This window comes from Odontesthes bonariensis, chromosome 21 (genome assembly GCF_027942865.1).
Source record: "Odontesthes bonariensis isolate fOdoBon6 chromosome 21, fOdoBon6.hap1, whole genome shotgun sequence".
NCBI lineage: Eukaryota > Metazoa > Chordata > Actinopteri > Atheriniformes > Atherinopsidae > Odontesthes > Odontesthes bonariensis.
Window position 1 is genome coordinate 11450778 of NC_134526.1, and position 22027 is coordinate 11472804.

Genomic DNA, 22027 nt, shown 5'->3' on the forward strand with positions numbered 1-22027 from the left:
TATAATCTGTTGGAAAAGCTCAGCATCCTGCACAAATACAATGGCATACAAAATTCTATGCACGACTTTACTGTGGATAGTAAAGCATGTAAAAGGTGATCTGATCTAAAGAAAAAAGCTTAAGGCTAGATTTTACATTCTTTGATAGTACCTTTTCCAGAATAACAATATCTTAAAAGGTGAAGCAAAATTAATTTATTTGTCTATTAGTACTAGTTTGGGAGATCTTCATGAATGAATCCTATAAAAGGATTCTGGTTTGTTGGGATTCCTGGGTCGTCTTGTTCACTCTGCTTTAGGAGCGGCTGTAGCTCAGGAGGAAGAGGAGTCGCTTACCAATCAGAAGGTCGGTGGTTTGACTCCCGGCTTCTCCGGACCACATGTCATAGCATCCTTGGGCAAGACACTGAACCCCACATTGCCTTCTGATGCATCCATCAGTGTATGTGTAAATGTTAGAAGAAAGCACTGTGTAGCCTATATGTGCTGTGTGGGTGAATGTGGAATGTAGTGTGAAAGCACTTTGAGTGGTCAGCTACACTAGAAAAGCACTATACAAGTACAGTCCATTTTCAATTATGTTTAAGCCTCTAAGCTTGAGCCTCTCGAGGTACTCCACTGTGGATTTTCATTAGGTCTTTGTCTACAGATGATGTGGATTTAATTAAATCTTTTCCTCCCTCAACCTGTAAAATATTTCACTGATCCAAACACAAGCTAAGTGAACGATCTTTACACTTCTGTGTTAAACAGATCCTTAAATGATGTCCCTTTACCCTTGCTTACTGTGGCAGATAAATTTCATTTTACTTTATTAGGCCATGACTTTTTTATTAAAAGGCATCAGGCTTTTTTCACTTGTGCAAACTCCTAATGGTTTCTCTTCTGAGGACTCTGGCATGAAAGTATTTGTTCAAGCATCAACGATTGGGAAAGAAAAGTGCATCATCACAGACAAATCAGAAGGTCTTTTGGAGTTTTCCTACCAGTGCCACAAGCTTTTTGATAAGTTTTCTTTAGTCTTCCAGACCTCAACTTTATCATCTTAAACAGCCACATGAAAATGATTTGCTATCTTATCATATTTTTCTTATATGTGAGCATCAATTATTTAACTCTTAGATTTCTAGACAGTGGCTTAGAGGCTTAATGATATTCATGACCAAACCGCAGTGTGAACTTGTTAAATAAAGTCTGAGATCTAAAACTTAACCAACTTGCATGTCACTGTACATTCTGCCACATAAGACAGATAATCTGCCACACTTTAGATGCTTCCATGTGTTCACCGAGCATTGCAATGCACCAGATAAAGATGAAGGCTGACAAATTACACAAAGCTAAAGAGCTGGTTTATTGCATGTATTTATTGTCCAGGTACCTTCAAATGGTAACCATGCCAGTTAGTGAACAGAAACAGGTCCAGAAAACAGAATGTGATGGCTGGGCTGCTGGTTAATGACAATTTAAGTTGTACATATTTACATAAATAAGGCAATGACAAATATTTAACAAGAACAACTTTGCAAAATTGAAAAAAAAGAAAAGAAACAAAAGCAGATAAAGCTAGTCCCCATAATTATCTGAAAGTCAGATGTAGACATCATTAGCATAGGAATAAAGGCACTCTGCTGTTTATTGTACACATTTTCGCTGATCTTAAATAAGAGAAATTCGCTTTTGGGGCTTTCACAGTAAGAATCAGAACAGAGTTGATCCTCTATGTTTCATATGCAATGAAAAAATATATAACTTAACAGGCAAATAATGACCGGAGGCTAACACAACATAAATATATTAAACCAATTTAAGTTAGTCATCTAAAAAAGCAGCATCCTTAAAAGAGGAAAATACCATACACTATTTCTGTGAAACGACACATTACAATAAAGCGTTCAAAAATTCAAGGTCCACTGTCAATTACAGCAGACCACACATCTGTAATTACTTATTCCTCCCAATGAGAGCCAGCACCATGAGGAGGAACGCAATACGAATAAACATGGTGGCCTTGAATCTTCATGTGTCCTTGCTAAGCGAGCTGACTTTGTGCCAAAACTTTCAGTCTGCAGCTATCCCAGTGCAAAAATGTCATTTACATTGCCAGATAAAGAAGACAGGAAATGCAAACTGGCTGAGACAGTTTTTCATTCTTCCAATGGTAAGATGATGTAAATATTCTGCAAGCTTCTTAATGTGTTTTTTCTAAATTTTGCTGATATTTTTAGAGTCAAAACACTACTGTTTCATACACTGTAGGAAAAGCCTTGCACAAGAGATCTTCAGTGTTTTAATGTAGAATACCTGTAACAAAGTTATAAAACCAGAGCTGCTGCAAAATGGACAAGTCTCATCGTAAAAGGGGTTATGTCAGAGCATCGACTACCATCTACTTTTTCCCTCTTTGGTGTAAAGTGATCTATCACACATAGATCCAAATGAATTTCCTTCAGGCACAAGATGTAGCTGCAATAAGCTAGAAAAGGCTTCAGATTAGGCATCAGCTCTTAGTACAACCCCCTTTTTAATTCACTGACCAACTAAGCAGTGATTCAAGGTTTAATGTGGAGATTAAACTAAAAGCTCAACATTAACATGACTGAAACTAGATCTGCTTGTTAAAGTGTTCATGTCTACACGTGTCTTAAGTGCAAACAAATTCTGCTAACAATCACTGGCTGAATTAGCACTCTGTGCGACTCTGCCGGTGGAAAAGCTGCTTTTCTACCTCATGGACAACACTGACTCCTAAAGCAACTTAATGCAGCTCAAACAGTCATTCAGTGTAAACTAAAAATGATTCAGCTGGTAACAAAAGAGATACTCTCCTTCAAACTTTCATTAGCAATATTTGACAAAAGTTAAAATTTGTAAATTCTTATTTCAAACACCCTGACAGATAATACGAAGCCTCAATTTATTCCGAACTTTTCTCTAACATCACCTGTGTCCAATGTGTCCTTCAGTCAGGAAACAAAATTATATATCACCTTGCATAGATTCACTGTGATTTCCAATCATATCTCTGTCGACAGTATTATTGCAGTTAGTGTCTATTTTTACTCCAAGGCAATTTGCTTTAAATTCAAACTGAACATAGGAAAAACAATGTAGTGGGTGAACAGACTCAAACACATATATCAGCTACATCTCCTCCCAGTGTAGACCAAACCAAGATGACCAGAAACATTTGACAGAAATGCAAACCGCCCTACAACAAATCACTTTAAAAAACATGAAGAAATCTATTCATATATCAGAAAGGACACTGCCTCTAATTGCAAAATTCTTAGTATTTTTTACATCTTGCATTTTAAAGGTATTAAAACACCATAAAGATCTCCTAGTGGTGTCAAAAAGGAAGACATAAACATCTTTTAAGAGACATGACTGATGTACTGGATTGCAGTACTGTACAGGGGTCTCTGTATTTCCGATTACTCGTGGCTCTTTCCCTTAGAGAGCCAATACCAAGACGCAGTCAGTGGTTTATAATGCAATGGACAAGCAGTCTGAAAGAATGTCAGAAAAAGAAGTTCTGATAAGTATTAAACGCACTTCGAAGAGCACAAACATCCAGAGCCCAGAAGAAACAAACAAGAAATACCAGCCCTATAAAAGGATTTTGATCATCTTCAACAGGGGCCACACTGTCATAGAATTGAAAATTTGTGTTTCAAATACTTAAATAGATATAAAATTCTGTTATTAACACAAACTGTACACATCTGGCATCAGTACATATAAAAATTACAAGTGCAGTTACTTTAAAAAGGAAACCCTTTGATACATCTTTAGCAAAAATATGTAGCTTTAGTAGCACTTTTGTTCTTCCTCTAACTCATAAACTTTACAATGCTACATCACACTCCCAACAAGTGAACGAGGTCTTTTTTTTCTTCTAGTCCGTCACTGCGGTGGCGTTAGCGACCACTCCTTCGATCTTCCATCTCCGCCGGATGACTTCCCTCTGATCTCCACCTGAAAACACCTCCTCGTCACCTTCAGCTCCTCCTCGGCTCATCCCCTTCCGACTCGTTAACATCCACTTCAATCAACTTTTTCCACTTTCCCGATAATCTTTTCCTCGAAGATTGGCAAGACTGCATCATCTTCACGTACCTCTTCAAACACTACCCCACAGTCAAACTCATCGCTGACCTTCTTGAAATAATACCTAAAAAGACAAATAGTAAAGTTAATTTGACTTTACTGTTACCGACAGGCAGCGCTGTCGTCGTACACAGGTTACAGAGTCAGCGAGAGTCACACCTGTAGTTTCCTTTCTTTGTAAGCAGTTCTTTGAACTGGCCAAGTGTGACAACCCTCCCTTTGACAGACGTCCTGTACGGTATCAGCTCCTCGCAGAAGTAGTACGCCACAGTAATGTTTTCACACGGCTGCTTTTTAGTGGCTTTATGCCTGCAAATGGAAAGCAAAGAAAATGACTTTGAAAATGAGAAGCTTCCTTCGTGCCCATGCCTGTTAAAGTTAGGGAAAATTGTTCTTCTCATTAAAGGACGCGTGTTTTGGGGTTCAAACAGTGACAACAATTCCCAAATGCACACTACAAGAATGAAAGTTTGTTAAAAGCAGGTCAAACACATGGAATGTACCAAACAGAAAGTCTACAGGAAGAATGGACAAAATGTGAAATACGTTCTAGGCAGATTTCTTCCAGATAGTGTCTTATTGGGTCAAGATTGTACGTCACATGAAGCAGCTGTATACGTCAGAAGTCCTGCAAACACACAACCTAAACAAAACCTCAGAAACTTAAACCATAAATATCTAAACAGCTGAATACCAGCAAAGGCTAACTGTATTTTCAAATAAGTTGAGGTAGCTATTTCATTTGAAAAGCTTGCAGTGATTATCAGTGAGATATGTGGCAGTTAGAGTACATTTCTAACTTCCTCTGACAGCAGGAGATGTCCTGCAAAGACTTACATTCTGTTTAGTTTGACATCGTGTATTTGTGACTGACGAACTGATATAAAGATATTATACAACAGACAAAGTCAAAGAGTGATCAAACTAAAACAAGCTTCAGATTAAAAAAAAAAGCTGAAGTTATCTACTCCCTCTTTATGTCACTGGGGGACAGGCCAGTCTCCTTCCTCTCCGAAGAGACAGTCAGGATTTTGAAAACCACTGGTCCAAATCAACATAATGAAAAAATAAGTCTTGCTGCTATTATGTCAAATCGTTGTCTTGCTTTACTGCCAAACAATATCTAAGAAATTCCAGTCTTACGGTTATCTTTATGAAATCTGAGGTACCTAACGGTTCAGTCAGTGTCTGCAGCTAACGCTCAGCCCTCGTCAGCCTGATGGGCGGATTCACCCACTGGGGCTGCCATGTAATCCGTCTTTCATCTCTCTCTAACACACTTCAGCCGCTCTCCTCAGTCTGTTTAGCACCCATCTGAGAAGGCAGTCAAACATCAAACAGTAACGTGTGTCTCACAAGACATCAAAAACTGACCCGATCTTAAATACTCGAATCGAGTCTGCCTCTGCGGGAACACAGATAACATACACTTCAACTTCCTCTGCGATCCTTTTTTTTCCGGTCTTCATGGGAAATAAACAAGAGAACTCAAAGTCTGATTAGTTATTTATGACAGGGTGAATAAATAGAAGCATTTTTACCAGGACCACTGATACTAATTTCACTGGCTGCCTGCTGTCTGTAAAATAACTATACACCCACAGTTAAAGATCAATAAGATACTGTATGTAGCCATGGTAAAAATATTTACTACAGGCCATAGGATAGGTGTGCACTCCATTATATCTTTAACATTGAACTTGATGGGGAGAAAACCATTTTTCTGCTTCTTGCTTTTTGTCTGAGCACCTGAATGTACATTATGTACAATATCCACTGTGGAAACTTTCATCTTCAGTTGATATGGAGTGGGCTCCGAAAGAGAAAACAGAAAAAATCCGACAAGACAGCAGAGAAAACCAAGCTGAAAGGTATAAAATGTGGGGCGCAACATGAGAAGTGAGTTGGGGAAGGGTTCTGGGATCATTACAGGTGGAAGACAGTGGACATACCCGGGCTCCGAGAGCTCGCTGTCTGAAACGGCGGGGACCACGTTGAGCTGAGGGAACAGTGCAGGTCTGACCGCGGTGCGACCCCTCTGGATCACCTCCATCACATACCTGGGGGATCGAACAACCCCTGTAGTTAGACATACACTGGGCCAAACAATCGCACAGGCCACAGGGCAAAATGATGATTGTGTAGAGAAAACCGGAAGAACTGGCTTCTTCCCTTCTCGCTTAGATTCTGTTGAAAGATTACACTAATGAACTGCACAGTCTGGCCTCTTACCTTTGCTTCGGCTGTAAGGCTCCAGGTTTTATCTTCTCCTCCTCGAGCCGCCTGCAAACCTCCTCCAGCTGGATGAGGGGGCTGGGAGCTGGGTTGGGGGGCATGGTGGGGTCCTGGATGAAAGGGTGAGATGGCTGCACGTTGCTGTGCATTTGGACGCTGAGGCACGGGTGCATCAACCCTGATCTTTCCACAGAGCTGAGGTGGGATCCCTCATGGCATGTGGTCCTCTTGGACCCACTGACACTCCTAAAAGTAAAGAAGATCAGTGATTAAACCACTGATGGTGACTATTCTTTTAATTTAGCAAGCACAAAAACATGACTGCAAAAGCTTTACTTCCAGTTAACACAACAGAAATGTGGCACAGCAGGTTCATGAGTACATACTTGAGCTGCGGATATTTTTTAACTGTAAATATATTTCTTTTAATGATTAACTGTGATCACTGACCCATATGGACTCCTCTTGTGCTGAACCATTTCTTTCTGTCCTTCCATCAGCCACAAAAGGATCTTGTGGTTTTTCTCAATCTCCTCTGCTGGCCCTAACATGTCATTTGGCCGCACTTCTTCACCTTTCTTGAATGCTCTCTTGCACTGTGTACCACTTTTGCTATTGAATAATGGAAAAATACAACTGGTGAGTACAAAAACGAGAGAGAATACGGGCGTGTGAATGGCAAAAACAAGTTAAAGGTTGTTCCATATCTGTACCCTGTGTGCTCTGTGTGATTGGATCCTATGCCATCTGCGTAGCTGCGAGACTTTGAATCGTAATAACTTGTCTCCGTGCTCCAGGGAAAGTTGCCATGCACGCGCATGGCCGCCTCAGCCTCAGCATGCTCTTTGGGCTTCCCCGTGCCTGTGTGAGGGATGTGATGCAGATTTTTGTGGTGGTACAGGTGGCTCGTCTCTCCCTTGAAGCCGTGCCTTGTCGGATGTTTGCCTTGGCCTGACTCACTGATCCCTTTCCCCCCATGGAAACCATCGGGGGAGCGTGACTTGGGAGAGTGGCGGCCCGTCCCTGGAGAGTGGCAGCCAGGCGTTTTCATGACTCGCTGAACGTGGTCGTCCAAGATGCTCTCAGGGTTTTCCTCGTGAGCATCTCTGAGAAAAGGACCGTTGTAGGGGATGTCAGCGTAACGAGGGTTGTAGTTCTGCGAATAAGCACTGGAGGGGAGCCTGTGACTGGATAAGGACGGGCCTGTGGACATGGCGGCTTCATCACCGTCCTCCTCCTCCAATCCAAAAACACAAGAAATCATCATAAAACAAAAACTTATCTTAAACAAAGTGATTAAAAAATATGTTCTAATGGATGATCTAATAATTGAACCGGTAGTTTCCAGTTTGACACAACTGAGGTCACTCCACAGGGTTACTTATTTCAACCTGTAGATGGCAGATTTTCATCATACACTTAAAAGTGACTTCTCATTCTTACTACAGAGGTTTAGAGACAGACGCATCTGTATCAGTATGCACACGGCGCTTTTTCTGTTGCTCCATGTCATGATAAGTGCAACCGATCCACCGTCAGCTCCGACTGACTGTGACGAAATCGTGCTCTAACGGAATCTGCTCCGGCGAGATTCACTTGGTGCGGTGCTGCATGCATTCATAATAGGTTATGATAAGGGAGAGGAAGAGGAGGATATGCTGGGATGAAAGAAAACACAGCAGCAGATGGAGACATTCTGTCATTGCTTGTAACGGTCAAGTTTTAATCCTGATGGCAAAAGGACTGCAGACCACTGTTCTAAGATATTTAGTGATGCAATGCCTTTCTGGAATAAAAAAAAAAAGCTCAGCCACAGACAACATGCATACTTATTTCCTATTAACATTAACAGCAACTGGAGGAGTGACCAACATGAGGCTGGACACGTTTTCACTGCTTTCTGTGTAAAGTTTGCTAGCAAATATGGAAAGAAGAGGAGGGAAGACAACAGTGGGCTATTGTACCCAAAACGTTTCATGTCAGTTGTGTTAATAATTACATAAACCTTTACTTTAAACATGCCAAACCATGTGAGTTTGCTTTTGGTCTGTACTTATTATTTGTTATATTACTGTATCAACGAGAATCTAAGTCTATGTCTGGAAAAACATACACTTAACTTCTTTTTGCCCTCTTTAAGATTTAGCAAAAGATTATGTATGAGCACAAATATTATTTGGCACATTTTTAAATAATTTGTCGTTTGCGTCTCTGGGTCCCTAAGCTATATACAGATATCTGAACCTAAAACAGATGAAATGATCCCCCTCTTTAAAAAAAAAAAAAGGGCAGACATCTAGTTTTCTGCAAGGTGGCTTTAGTGGCAGATGGGAATTTACTGATAGCAATTTAGCTCATTTTTAGAAATCCGTGGTCTCTCTATATGAGTGGTAAGAAAATAAATGGTTGCATGTTCTGTTATCTTGTTAACACTCAATAGAAATCTGATTCAGACAAGCAACGACCATCCTGCTCACATGAGTCTTTTGGACAATAAATTACTAACGTCAGCCACATTCTGTTGCTCTTGTGTGTCCATACGGCCCACTGTTCAGAAAAATTACATTAAGGGAAGCTCTAATTTCATTCTCGGAGTGCATGACAGAGCTGGGGCAAAACGACGAGTTACTCACATCCTCATGATATCAGAATGTAAACCTTGTCCTCACAGCGATAGAAGAGAAACATCCTGCTTTAACCAAATAGGAGAAACCTCAAATCTGACTGAGTTGTACTTCTTTGAGTGTGTGTATTCTTTTAGAAGACATCTGATATTATTGTTAAAAAGCTAAAACCTAAGCTTGTATTTACTTCTTCTGGTGCCCAGAGTATTTGTTGATGAAGGCTTCTTCTTTCAGGGCTAGCAACATAAATTGTTCATCTAGAGACTTAATACTTGGCACTGTGTACTGACTGAGATTTCAGATGCGGTAACAGCAACCTTTTCATCACCCTTCAAGTGGCATCAAACAGACGGCTCACTGTTCCAGGCTTAAAAGGGGCCGAGGGTGCAGGTGCTGCATCTGATTCATCGGCAAAGCCAGATTGCTGACAGGCCAAGGAGGGAATTCTCCAAACGATTCATAAAGCTTTTTTACTCCCCACCCAAATGGCTGGCCTCATTAGTTTCATTAGGGCCAAATGGATTTTAGTCTCCTTTGTTTCTGGACATTGTCAAGCTTGATGGCCAGGCACACACCTTGCTGTCTGGCTCAGAGAAAAAAGCCTTACTGGCATCTACTGATACTCTTCAACTTACTTTTAAATACTCAGTCGACAGTCTGCTTATCATCAAATCACCGTTACCTCTCCCAGCAGCTGTTAACAGGAGCTTTTCTTGATAACTGGATAAAGGTTCAGTTCCAGACATCATTTGATTCTCAAGATTTTATGTTGTTATTTTTTTTAGATTTAACAATTAATATCTTGAGCTTCCTGTGCTGCATTTTTCATCATCATACCTTTTTATCTCCTGGCCACTAATATCATTTAGCTGGTGCTGACAGTCACATGCTGCCAGCATGACTTGAATGTGTAACATGGAAGAAGCAGTTCTGAATCGCAGAACATGAAATTGATAAAGCGGTGAATCTGCTTGTGCTTTAAACATCAGACACTGGTACAGAAATGAAGTGGTCATACCAGTCGTACTCTCTTCAGCCGCTCCTCCAGTTTCTCCTCAGCCTCCCTCTCCCTCAGTACGCTCTCCAGCCTCCTAATCAGCTCTGCAGCAAACCTTTCCGGTTCCACGTGTATATCCTTTGGAATCCGGTTTGTGCGCTGGAAGAAAAAAATCCCAACTGTAAGCACTCTTTGGATTTTTGTCCCTGCTGTATTACTGTCAAGGACATTTTACCTTCCTGACACCTCACATCTTGTGAGTGGTTGGAATAGAACATTGAACTGGACAGTGTCGAAATGCTTACGTTTAAAGAGGATTGTAAATTTAAATCTGAATGTGCCAGCGACAAAAAATGATCAACACAGAAAATGAATCAAGCTGATTATTTCTTTCTGTTAATGTAAGCTCAACCAATGCTGTATATTCGATCAAATTCATGAGCGTGGTGCTGAATCTTTGCATCATGAATATATCCCATATGAATTAGGGTGTCTTTGTTTTCCGATCATCCACTAGATTCAATAACAACCTTTTTGTTCTGGTTTAGATTTCAAAATGGTGATAAAAATACTGTCATTCTAAACAGCACATTTAATCTCCTTAATAAACACTCAATTGACATGTATTCTGCTTCCTAACTTAAAGCTGTTAATTCCTGATCTGAAAGCATTTCATAAAAATAAGAAATAAAAATATGGGTAAACAAATCGACATTTCAAACAAAATACTTCCAAGCCTCGCCATTGTTTTTCTAGCAAAATAGGAAAATGTGAGTTTTGTTTCAGGGATTTGCACTCAAATTCATACTCAATTTATATATCCAAATAGGATGCTACATGCAAAGTTTTAATTTGACTCTTTACTCCCAGGCCTCATTAGGGCTGGGGTTTTCCTACCAAGAGACAGCGTAAGCTGCAGATGGAGGCATCAGGCTGTCACAGGGGAAGATTCATGTCTGCTAGGCTTCAGCGCACACAGCTTAGGAAGGCATCAAGCTGCATTTAGACAGCCTTCTCTTTCACCATCAGCTATTCTTATACTCCATCACAGACGCTGCGACACAGCAGAGCTTAAATATGCACATCTCCGATGGTGGAGCAGAGAAAAATAAGCAGAGACAGACAGCTGCAGAGAGAGAGGTGTAGAGGCGGAAAGCGAGAGGGAAATAACCCATGAATAACTCACTGGAAAATGAGGTAGTGGCACTCGCCCATTTGCTTTGGCACTTTCGTGCATCTCCCGGCGATGCTGTTTGCGGTGTCGGTATGGTGGAACCCCATCTCTGAAATGCACAATAAAGACGTTTTCACAAAACATCCTCATGAATAAAGCACAGAATTAGCTCTGAAGTTGAAAGCTTCTGGCAACATTTTCGCCTAAAACAAACACCTTGTAAGTCTTGAGTATCCAGTAAAGCAGGACAGGTATTCTCACAGGATTATGTTGTCCCAGAATGTTATCACATGCAAGAGTCTGTAATTCCATGAGGTATTGGTCATACTGGTTTTCCAACTCCTCTCTGCTGGAAGCTCTGGAGCAATTAGCTGATAACGGCCTCTAATCCACTCAGCTTCAAACACATTTTTGTCCAGTTGTGGAGGCTGTGAAGGCTCAATTCCCCTCCTCTCCAACTGGAATACATTATTTTTTCAAATGTTTCTTCAATAGCAAACGCCTGGCTCTGATTTATTACCATGCCACTGAAGTCCGAGTTTAGCTTAAGCGAACCCAGATAACTGGGAACATTAATTTTGGATTCTTATTCGTGTAGAATTGTTAGAGTCAGCAAAATCAAGTTATTGACTACACAATGTCTGACACCAAAACACTGTAGACCGTGTGAGAAAATCTTCAGTCCTCCTAACTTTCACTGTGAGAGATCATCGAATATTTAAGTATAGCCGAAATTACTGCACAGACTCTGTCTTGAGGGAACTTGAACGGGGACTTTGTCAGATGACGATGAGGTTATAAAATCGAGTTTTTACTAGAGCCCAGTGACAATCTGGAAATGCTTTAAGTAAACGCTAGTTGACATGTAGTCTTCATGGGCTGATTTTTAGTTCCAACTTTTTGTCATGTATCTGCCTATCAAAACAACTAGAAGAAAAAGTGAATGAGAGAAGCTTTCTTTGGAAGTATAATAATTTACACCTGTACTGTTTTTACAAAAAGATGCCAAAATATGTCATTTCGGAGAATGTACAAAACACAAAGGCCCATTAGAGTCTTCTTGAGCACATACATGCAGGAGGTATTCCAACCCCAATGGCATTGCCTCGGTGTGTTAGTCGGACTTTGAGAAGCTCAATTTCGTACAATTTCAGTTCGTCTAACATGTTCACATGCAGCCTCTGAGTTTGTTAGGTTTTCAGATTAGCAATAAAGAACAATTCTACATTTGTAGCAGGTGAGTTTGTTTAAATGGCCAGAAAGTACAATTATAGGTTCCAGACTTTCATTTTAACTGTAAAACTGGTTTTCCAGACAAAGTTGAAGCCCGACGCATTCCTCATGACGTTTAAAATGTGTTTGTGTGTGGTGGCCCATTACGTACACACTGCTGTCTGTGAGGGAAAGAGTGTCTGCGTCACTGGACATGCTCTGCTGCTCACTGTCATTGGCGCTGGTGGCTGGGGCCATAACATGACCCGTGTTGACATAGTATGGGTTGATGGGCTCCCGCCATGGTGTGTGCCTGCAGAAAAAAAAAAAAAAGGAGAGATACAGAAAATGCTGAGAGGGAATTTCATTCTCAGAAATGTAGGATTTTTGTAATAGAAATAATCTTGTAAAAAAAAAAATGGCAGTGCACAGCTGTTTTGTCTTTTCTGGTGAAGCTGAATACAGAAAATTGCTTAATCATTTTTAGACTCTGAGTAACATACTCTAAAGTCCTTAATTGGGTTCAATGCAAAGGATTAGGCCAACATACTCCAGACATGTTGTTGACCAGTCTTGAAGACTGTACTTTGGCCAGCAACATTGTGTGAGACACATCAAATTCAACACAGGAATAGAGAACGGGGCAGAGTTATTGTCCCGATGCAAATTCTTCAGAAAGCATCTATAGAAAGGCTTCATTTGACACCTTTCCCAGCCATTGACTTTGCTCAACATACTTCTCAAAGGGCCTTGTATACATGAATTATAGATGTTAGGCATCATTATTCTTTATTCAAATTTGAATTCCCTGAAGCATTTACCCCGAGCTTTCTCCCTGCTTGAAATGCAGAAGCATCATGAGTTCAAATGAAACCTTTGTGACCATCTGATCTTCATTACCATCCGCATAAGCCTGCGAATATTTATAGCACCAGGTCAGTAAAGACGAGGCACAAATGAAAAATGAAAAATGCAGCTGTAATTGTAGTGAATATGGCAAGATTTTTTTCATCTGAACGAGAGCCGCAAGGTCAAAGAGAGGAAGTTGTAAATCAGTCAGTTGACACAGATCAGGCAACACGGCTCACAGAAACAGCCATTTCATGAAAGTATAATCAAGTTTCATACAATTAGATGTTATTCCAGAAAACAAAAACGAATTGAAACAATACTTAGATCTCATTAGGCCGAGATATTGCATCTATGTTGATGCCTCAAACCAAAAAGCATCCTTTAAAGCGTCCTCTGGGATTAATGTAGTTCAAATGTCAAGTATTACATCATAAATGACAGTAAATGAATATTGATTTAGCTGTAATCTAAATAGTTAGTTGAGACATTGTTCATGAAACATAGATGCTCAGATTTAGCCATATATTAAATCATTAACAACTTCTTTACTTTAAGCATCTGTATAATGGCAATCTTTTTGGTTCATAATTCTATACTGGGGTCCTCTAAAATGGCTTTACATGCTTTTATGATCATAAACAACCATTTTCTCAATGCTGCAGCAGAAATGGTACTCTTGTCACGCTATGTCTGAAACGATTTGCTTCAGCTCCTGTTTCTGTAAGATGCCCTTCTGAAGGCCCAGTCCGATCTGGTCAGCTGATGGTGGACTGCGAGGCCAATGCTTATTCTTAAGGTAAGGGCTGCTTTGGCAAGCCACTACACAGGTATAAAGACAATGCATTTCCTGAACATGGCTGGACTTAAAAAAAAGGGTTCAGGATCACTCAGCATGACTATAGGACACTAGAAGAAGAAAAAAATTGAGTTAGTGAGACCAACACGCCCTGATAATGTGGTTGGGACCACATGTTCGGCACATGCTTCAATGTTCTATTTTTTTTTGCATCTTTTTATAAAAAAACAATAAGGTATAAGTGTATGTTGATACAGCTGTATTTCCAATAAATTCCTGTCCCTGAAACAGTTCACTCTCCCCTAATAAAAATCAGATTTTGCTCAGGAGCGGCTGATTCGGCTACACTTCCATACTGGATGATCTCTCACAGGGAGAGTTAGAAGTAGCAGAATATAGTCCACAAGCATTGGACATACTTCAGTCACTAACTCGATTGCTATGAATATACACTGGGACATGGACGATCCAATAAATTAGCTGAGCTGAAGTGTAACCGTAGATCAAATCAAGTGTGCGTATAAACCATGCTGAATGACTTCTAAGATACAGGATAACTCGCTTTGGAGTGGACTGTGGGGATCTGTTACTTTACAGACCTTTTATATGAGCAAAACGTTATGCAACACAGAGGGCCAAGAAAAACAGAAGGAAGAAAAAACATAAATTTAATTCAAATTTAAATTATTGTTGAACCACAGATGTTTCACCTTAACCAAAGTTAAATTAACAAAGTTTCCTATCTGAAAGTAGAGCCACACGTTTCCATTCATTTGGTGGCTATTTATAATTTAAAGACTGTCACCTAACAAATTGTCAATCTTTTTGTGTTTTGCCAAGACTGTTGGAGTAATTCTTGCAGAATGCAATATAATTCAATATAAGTTATACAATGTTATCAATAAATCAGTGATACATACAATAATAGTAGGATCCTCAACCTACAAAAAGCCTAATTAGGCTCTTATTCACCAAACTGACGTCAAAAAAAAGAAGAAAACAAATCAGACACGGCAGACCCCTCTTGCTGACAACCACCAACTGCAAACTCCAACAAGCAGGACACAACTTTGCAGTTCACAACTGAGCAGGACTCTATAAATAATTCAACAATGTGCCAAAAGTACACAAAATATTTGTATAAAGTTAAGTAGTTATCAACTCAGTTGTCTTTATCCATGGTTCTATCTCAGTAATAGCCAGCTTTAATATGTTTAGACTCAAAAACCTGTTTCAATTTAATGTAATACGTCATATCTATTGCTTTATACACGTGTGGTTTTATAAAACATGCAAGCTTTATGCACTGAAAAACAACACAATATAAGTCACAGTTCAATCCCTATTCTAAACAATCAATCAGAATGAGAAACAACTGGGTTAAAAAAGGCTTTACACTTCGGGGTGAACGAGAAACCTACTGTAAAGTGGTTTTTAGAAAGGTCAAAAAGACCATATAAGCGCAGAACATTTACACCTTAAGAAAAATACTCAAACTGTAGCCTAATGTGCATGTTGCCAGCCTCATATAAAAACTAGACCATAAAAACTATATATCTAATATACTCCAGTATGAATGTCACCCTCAGCAAAAAGATAAATCAGGTGTTCCATGTATGTCTCCACGATGCTCTTGCGTGTACACCGTTTTCGAGGGCTTTTGAATCTATTTAAAAACGCAACCTTGATCGATGTCCCAAAGAATTTCAAGTCTTGCCTTCTAAAGTTTCGTCCCAGTCGAATGAGAACAAAACTGAACGGTTCTCACTTCAACACTCACTCTGCAAACATTAATGAACATAAAGGCCATTCTCTTTCATGTCATTTCACTCCTCGGAGCAGATCTGAAAGACTTTTTAATGTCTTCTGTTGCCTGTCTCTGAAGTGATCTGACACAACTGCTGTAAAACTTAAGTCTCACAAAAGCCCACCGGGCGATGCTAAGAGGCTACTAAAAAAATAAAGCGTGTCTTTTTGTAATTCTACCCAAATGCTTGAATGCTGAAACAATGATGTGAAAATAAGCACAAACGTCTGCCTCGCTCACAAATTTGAATATGTTCTTCACTGTTTGCCATGCTGATCCTCTGCGATGCCTGTGGTGCTTGGTTAGTTAGTTGTGCAGCCTTTTTTTTTCCCATTTCTTTTCTTTTCTTTTTTTTTGTTAGGCCTACATATGAGAGTAGATTTCAAGCACGACTCTCTAACAATAGTGCCCTCGGTTGTGTTTTTAAAAAAAAAAATCGTACATATATAAACAAGCTTGTGCATTTTGCAGATATCGACCCCTAAAAGTAACACGCTCCTGCTGGAGAATGTAATGAGACTCAACACGAGAGCTTATCAGGAAAAAGTAGCTGAAGTCTGCAGCTGCACGGCCCGTAGAAGATCTGATTTCCGTCCGATCATTGTATTTTAACAGACCAAAATGTAATCAGGATTTGTTCTGTCTCTGCTACAGAGTGCAGCACTGTGCACAGAGAGGTTTTATCTGGAAGCTATTGTCTGTCTGTCAGCTGATGTGAATTCCTGTCTCTCATCATAAAACTGGCGCTGCAGAAACAGAGGTCAAATATGGGAATGTCTCTGTAGTGTCTGATTGTGAGGAAACAGAAATTGCTCTGTTGCAGACAAACATTACAAAGAATTAGACACAATCTGCCATCACATTAATGTCTCGCATGCCACAGCTGGACTGTTCTTCCTTAACCAGAATTGTCCTCAATTCTCTGTTGAAGATGCAATCTTCTTACATAATGAGATTTACAAGTTTGTTTGCTGTCAGTAGTTTGGCTGTGGCAGAAAGAAATGACTTCAGTTTTATCCGTCACTGTTATGCTGTAACTTCCAAAGACAGTTACATTCTGATTCTTCTGCCACTTTTCACACATTTAGATTACAGATTACAATTTCTCATGCAGAAACATCACACGTATTTAGAAGACAGCAGGATCCACATGCTTGAAAACTCAGAACTCAAATAGCACAAAATGTCCCTGAAACGGTATATTTAATCTTTTCCTGCTTCATTCGATCTCACCCTTTCTACAAGACTAAAGCCACGAATAATTACCAATCTATTACTATATTTTTGAAAAATGAAGAGTAACTTTACCAGGTACCTTCATCATTAGCTTGTGCAAATTGACATTATTGTCCTTTTTTAGTAAAAACCTGCTTAACACGTTACTCGATTAATATGACAGAGAGGTTCCTGCAGTGAAACCGAAGGAAGCCACTAAAGGTTATCGACTATGATATGTTTTAGTTTTGTTGTTTACAAGAGCCTGAGAAAAACACTGATCACCAGACTTTGGAGACCAATACATATTTTTCGAACAATTTTTTTTCTTTTTTCTGCCAAAGTCAGATTAGGTTAGACCCTAACCCTGAACCGTAGAACTCAGTCAGAAGAAGAGCCGTCAATGTAATGTATTCAATACAAGTACAGAGTCTTATCCACTTAAAAGCACACTAAATCTGGCAAACAGTCATCAGGAGATTTAGCAGATTACAGCAAAATCTCCCTCCAAAAAGTGAAAAGCATTTCTTAGCACAGTGGATATTTTATTGTACCGATGCACAAAATTTGCCCCTACAGTCAACCCCTCCATTGCTGCGAGTCCTAAAGCATCCCACTTAAAAAACTACCAACTAATGCTGAGCTGAGCTATTTGCTTGTGGGCATGCAGATGTTATACGTAGATTCATTTGATTGGACTGGATAAGACTGCATTGCAATGATTTGGATTATAAATGGCTTGAACTGAACTGTATCTTGGGAAGACATTAGTTGCGATTTGGCACTAAATAAATAAAAGTGAAATGAATTGAATAAAAAATTCAATATATGTAAATTCTGAACTGATTCAGAGAAAAAAAAAAGAAGCTTCTGATAACACATTCCATTTTCTGTGCACATTTTGTCTTTGATTGTGGCTTAAAAATATAAAATACGAAGGAATGATATCACTCATGTTAAATAAATATTCATAGCTGAGACTTGTAGTCTCTTAAATAGAACAAGTTGAAAGCTTTGGATTAAATAGTCAAACATAATATGAACAACAATACGCTGAGAGATAAGGGTAACTCAACAACAATAAAATCCTATCCTTCTTCACAACAAAACCAATGTCCAATGGGAAAACACACGATTCCCAGAGTCCCAATACAAGGGGAAAAAATGATTTCTGCCTCCAAACAGCAGGTAAAGTAGCCTCTTTAACTTCTGACATTTCCTCACCTCCTGAGGTGCAGATACTGCACTTCACACACCATCAGCTCTGCTGTCTCTGGTGCTGCACTCAGATTCTGTTTTCATCTCAATCTTACAGCAGCGCTCATGCTGGTGTGGGGTTTCAGGTTTATTTCTAATTCAGCAGTTTGCAGAGAAAAGCTGTGCAGTTTGAGCTGAGGTGAAGCTTTTAAAGATTGCTGGGAAGATTTACCTGTACTCACGACTGTCCTGGAATCTTGCACTGTTGGCAACTCGCAGCGGTACCGTCTCCATTAACAGTTTCTGAGTGAGCTGGCTCGCTAGTGTGGGGTCACACTCAGGCTGCTCCTCCGGCACTTGGTCACATTTCCATTCCTCGATTTCATTTAAAGTTGGTAAATAACTTGACAGTCCCTTCCCATTCCCAGAAACAGAAGTCTGGTCGGTGTACATCTTAGGGCTCTCTCCCCCTGTCCGTGTGTATTCTAAATATATGTCAGACTTTAGGAAGAGAGGATAGGAGTTTTCCTCCATTATTGTCTGTATCTCAGTCTGGGCCTGGTCAAACATTGCAGGATCAATGTGAAGCCTCATCAAACAGTCTTTAATGAAGGACTTGGTAGCTGGTTTGATCTGTCTGGAGACAATCCCATTGTTGTCGAGAATGTACTTCTTATAGATAGCTTTTGCCAGCTTCACCTTCTTCTCCTCGTTGCCCTCATTGGCTTCGAGTTTGCGAAAGCCGCTGCATGCGAACCAGAAGTCCAACATGTCGGCACACTCCTCCTGCTTGAGGAACGTCCTGAACAGATGGATGCCATCCTGGTCATCGAGGAGGGAGTGAAGAGACTCTGCCCATTTCAAGTAGGGTGGCGTCGGTGAAGCGCTGCCCTCTGGCTCATAACCCAAATCCAAGTCAGGTCGTCTGGGTGTGGCCACAGATGCTTCACATTTGAGGCTGTCGTTCTTCGAGGAGCAGTGGAGGCCGAGGCTGCTGTGTTGGCGGCCATCATTGCACACCAGCTCTCCCTCCTCCCCAGGGACTGGAGGTCTGGGGGCGTCCTCAGTGAAGCTGCCTCCGAGGTCTGCTATGTAGCCCCTTTTGTCACTTATGCTCATAGTCCCAGCATCCATATACCACGTCCCCGTGGAGCCCACTCTGCACAACTAGTCGATCCAGAATTCTACTTATGCCGCTGCGAAAAAACTCCTGCAAGAAGGGAAAAACATATAATGAGATGCAGCCCACATCATTGCTGGCACTGTCACGGCACTACCACTGTATCCCTGTAACACATACATCTCACTCTCAAATTAAGGTCGAATGATGAATTCCCCCTTCACACGTGCATGCGCTGCAGCTCGAAAATTTTCTACACGTCGCCCAGAGGAGCAGCGTGCGTCTGAATCATTCAGGCTGGACACGGTGCAGACTTTACCCTGGCAGGAATGGGAGTGGGTCCCGTGCGTGAACAGAACAAAACATGTTTGCTGCTATTACTCTTAATAATCTACACATTCGTGACGGGCAGTTTCTACATAACCATTGAAATGTATGAAAATCTAGTGGAAAACGAGAGCATCTGAAAAACGTGAAAAAAAAAATCTACTGCACAAAAGTAAAAACCTAATGAATAGGAGCCTTTATTTGCATTCTTTGACTGCCGCAGTTTGGTTTTGGTGATATTACATCTGAATGACTCAATACAATAGAAAAAAAAAACCCAGAAAGGTAAAACCTAAACCTGTAAAACACAAGAATAACCTGAAAAGACCTTTCATTCGTTGACGTCACATATTCTGTGGAACATCTTCAAACCTGATCAGAAACTGAAATCTAAACTCATTAGTCTTTAAATGTAGCTTGATAGTCCCGAGGCATTCTTTTGGTTGATAGCAGCATGAAGATGTTGTAGTATTAATGTGGTCTGTAATAACCTACTGATTTATATGCATGGGGCATATCAATACTTCACGCAGCTTTCCCAGCTTCATCTAAATTAGTATTAGACCGTCATCATGATAAATTCACATGGGCTTTACAGTATTAACTCAAAGGCAAAGCAGCCTTAAGTCTCTTTATTATTAGCTCACACGAGCACTATGTTATATGATAGGTTACTGTATTGATCCTCATGCTATATTTTAATTAATTCCCCTGCTATCAGTGTGGAGGCAAAATCAGCTGCAGAGTGGCGAACACATTTATTTTTGGGAAAGAGTTTTTGAAAGACACATTTTGCTTCTCATGTACTCACGGAGCTTTTATTTTGTGCAGGAGTGCACAGCTTATGACTAAGCTTCCCAGATACAGCGTCAGTATTTAATTTAAGGTCTAATGTAGTCACAGCTGACTGTTTAAATTCACACATCCACACAGAAGCCACTATTTCGTGACAAGCGCTGGCGGATCCAAATCCTGGTGAAAAAAAAATGAAACACACGCTTGATTTTACATTTTCAGTTGAAATGACTTCCCTATTTATAGCTACGAGCACTTGTTGACTCTAATAGGATTAAAAATTAATGCTGGAGGGAGTGAGAAAAAAGATGATTATTATGATTTCACAAAGGCTGGTAGCTGGGTTTACTCAAGCTGTGTGATTTCATGAGTAGTATTTTTTTTTTTAATGGTTGCCAGCACCCTTCCCTTTAGGGCACACCCACTCTCTGTCTGGTCCAATACAGATAAAAATCATTATCCTGATTGAACAATGAGGGTGCAAAGACAAAACTGGCAGCAGTGCTCATCTGCTGCACAACCTGAAGTGTGAGCAGCACGTGCACTGTGCGTGAAGCCAGGTGTGTTGGAATCCGAATCACAACCCTACAATGTGGGTATGAAACGAGGAGGTTTCGTGCCTTGTCGGATAGCTGGAGTTAAAACGGCACGGAATTGATTATCTGAGCGAACTCGCATCCTCCTGCTACCTGAGAGGATGAAGCAACGGCACGAGATGGTCGCGTAGCCATCACAGGTGTGCGGCTCGGCGGCGGAATTTAGCCAGAATTAGACAATATCTGAGCCCTGGAAATGTAATTTCCCTCTGAAACTGTGTCTTTTGAAGTGAGCCTCTCATCACATTCATGTCTTGGCCTCTCCAGAATGAGCAGAACAGCAACGGAGAGTGGGGGAGGGGAGCTAGAAACAAACTCCATACACACACACACACACACACGCACACACACACACACACACAGAGCCAGGCCTTTCAGCACCCAACCGACAAGTGCACAACTTTGTCACACTGTTCATATCTGCGCTACATCCGCAAACAGCTGCGAAACTAAACGAACAAGACGGCCTCAAGCATTTCGGGTGCAGTCAAGAGGACACACCGGGAATCCCGCTCTGACTTCCGAACAGATTTACAAGCGGCAAAGCGATGGTCTATTTCCCCGACTACCGCAATCCCAATCTCTGACCAGGAGGAGGGAAAAAAGTGCCATACTTAACCGGTGGAAATCTTCTGGCGGCATTCGCGTGCATCTGGCAGTTGGGCCGACACAAGTCCCAGCGAACAGTATCATAGTTGGGAACTGCAGGACTTTAGAAATAACAAAGAAGACAGTCCGCTCTCCACCTCTCCATGGCTGTCTCTCACTGACTGTGCGGCGCCGAGGCTTCACAGCTGATGATGCACAGCGCCTCGCCCGTTCACTATATAAACTGCCAGTGTTATTATGATTTACTGACATGTGGTACACTCATATCCTCTTCTCAACCTGTCTCCTCCTCTATGTAGTGTTAAAACAAACACCATCCTTTTCTTTTTTGGATCAGCATAAAGGAAAATACCTCTAA

General features: G+C 40.7%; 1 protein-coding gene across 3 annotated transcripts in view; it reads right to left on the reverse strand.

The window, feature by feature from the left end:
• Positions 1-1353: 1353 nt before the first annotated feature.
• axin1 (axin 1) overlaps positions 1354-22027 on the reverse strand; it is a 31123-nt gene continuing 10449 nt past the window's right edge. The window contains exons 1-11 of one of the 3 annotated variants that reach the window (XM_075453980.1): positions 21680-21841; positions 18455-19432; positions 12528-12668; positions 11156-11252; positions 9991-10128; positions 7062-7585; positions 6799-6960; positions 6346-6594; positions 6066-6173; positions 4273-4422; positions 1354-4177 (exon numbers count right to left, since the gene is read on the reverse strand). In XM_075453980.1, the coding sequence (XP_075310095.1) occupies positions 4051-4177; positions 4273-4422; positions 6066-6173; positions 6346-6594; positions 6799-6960; positions 7062-7585; positions 9991-10128; positions 11156-11252; positions 12528-12668; positions 18455-19356 (2598 nt within the window). In that variant the 5' untranslated portion in view covers positions 19357-19432; positions 21680-21841 and the 3' untranslated portion in view covers positions 1354-4050. Of the gene's footprint in view, positions 4178-4272; positions 4423-6065; positions 6174-6345; positions 6595-6798; positions 6961-7061; positions 7586-9990; positions 10129-11155; positions 11253-12527; positions 12669-18454; positions 19433-21674; positions 21842-22027 lie in introns of those variants that run through there. The other 2 variants (XM_075453978.1, XM_075453979.1) reach the window with 2 other exon arrangements.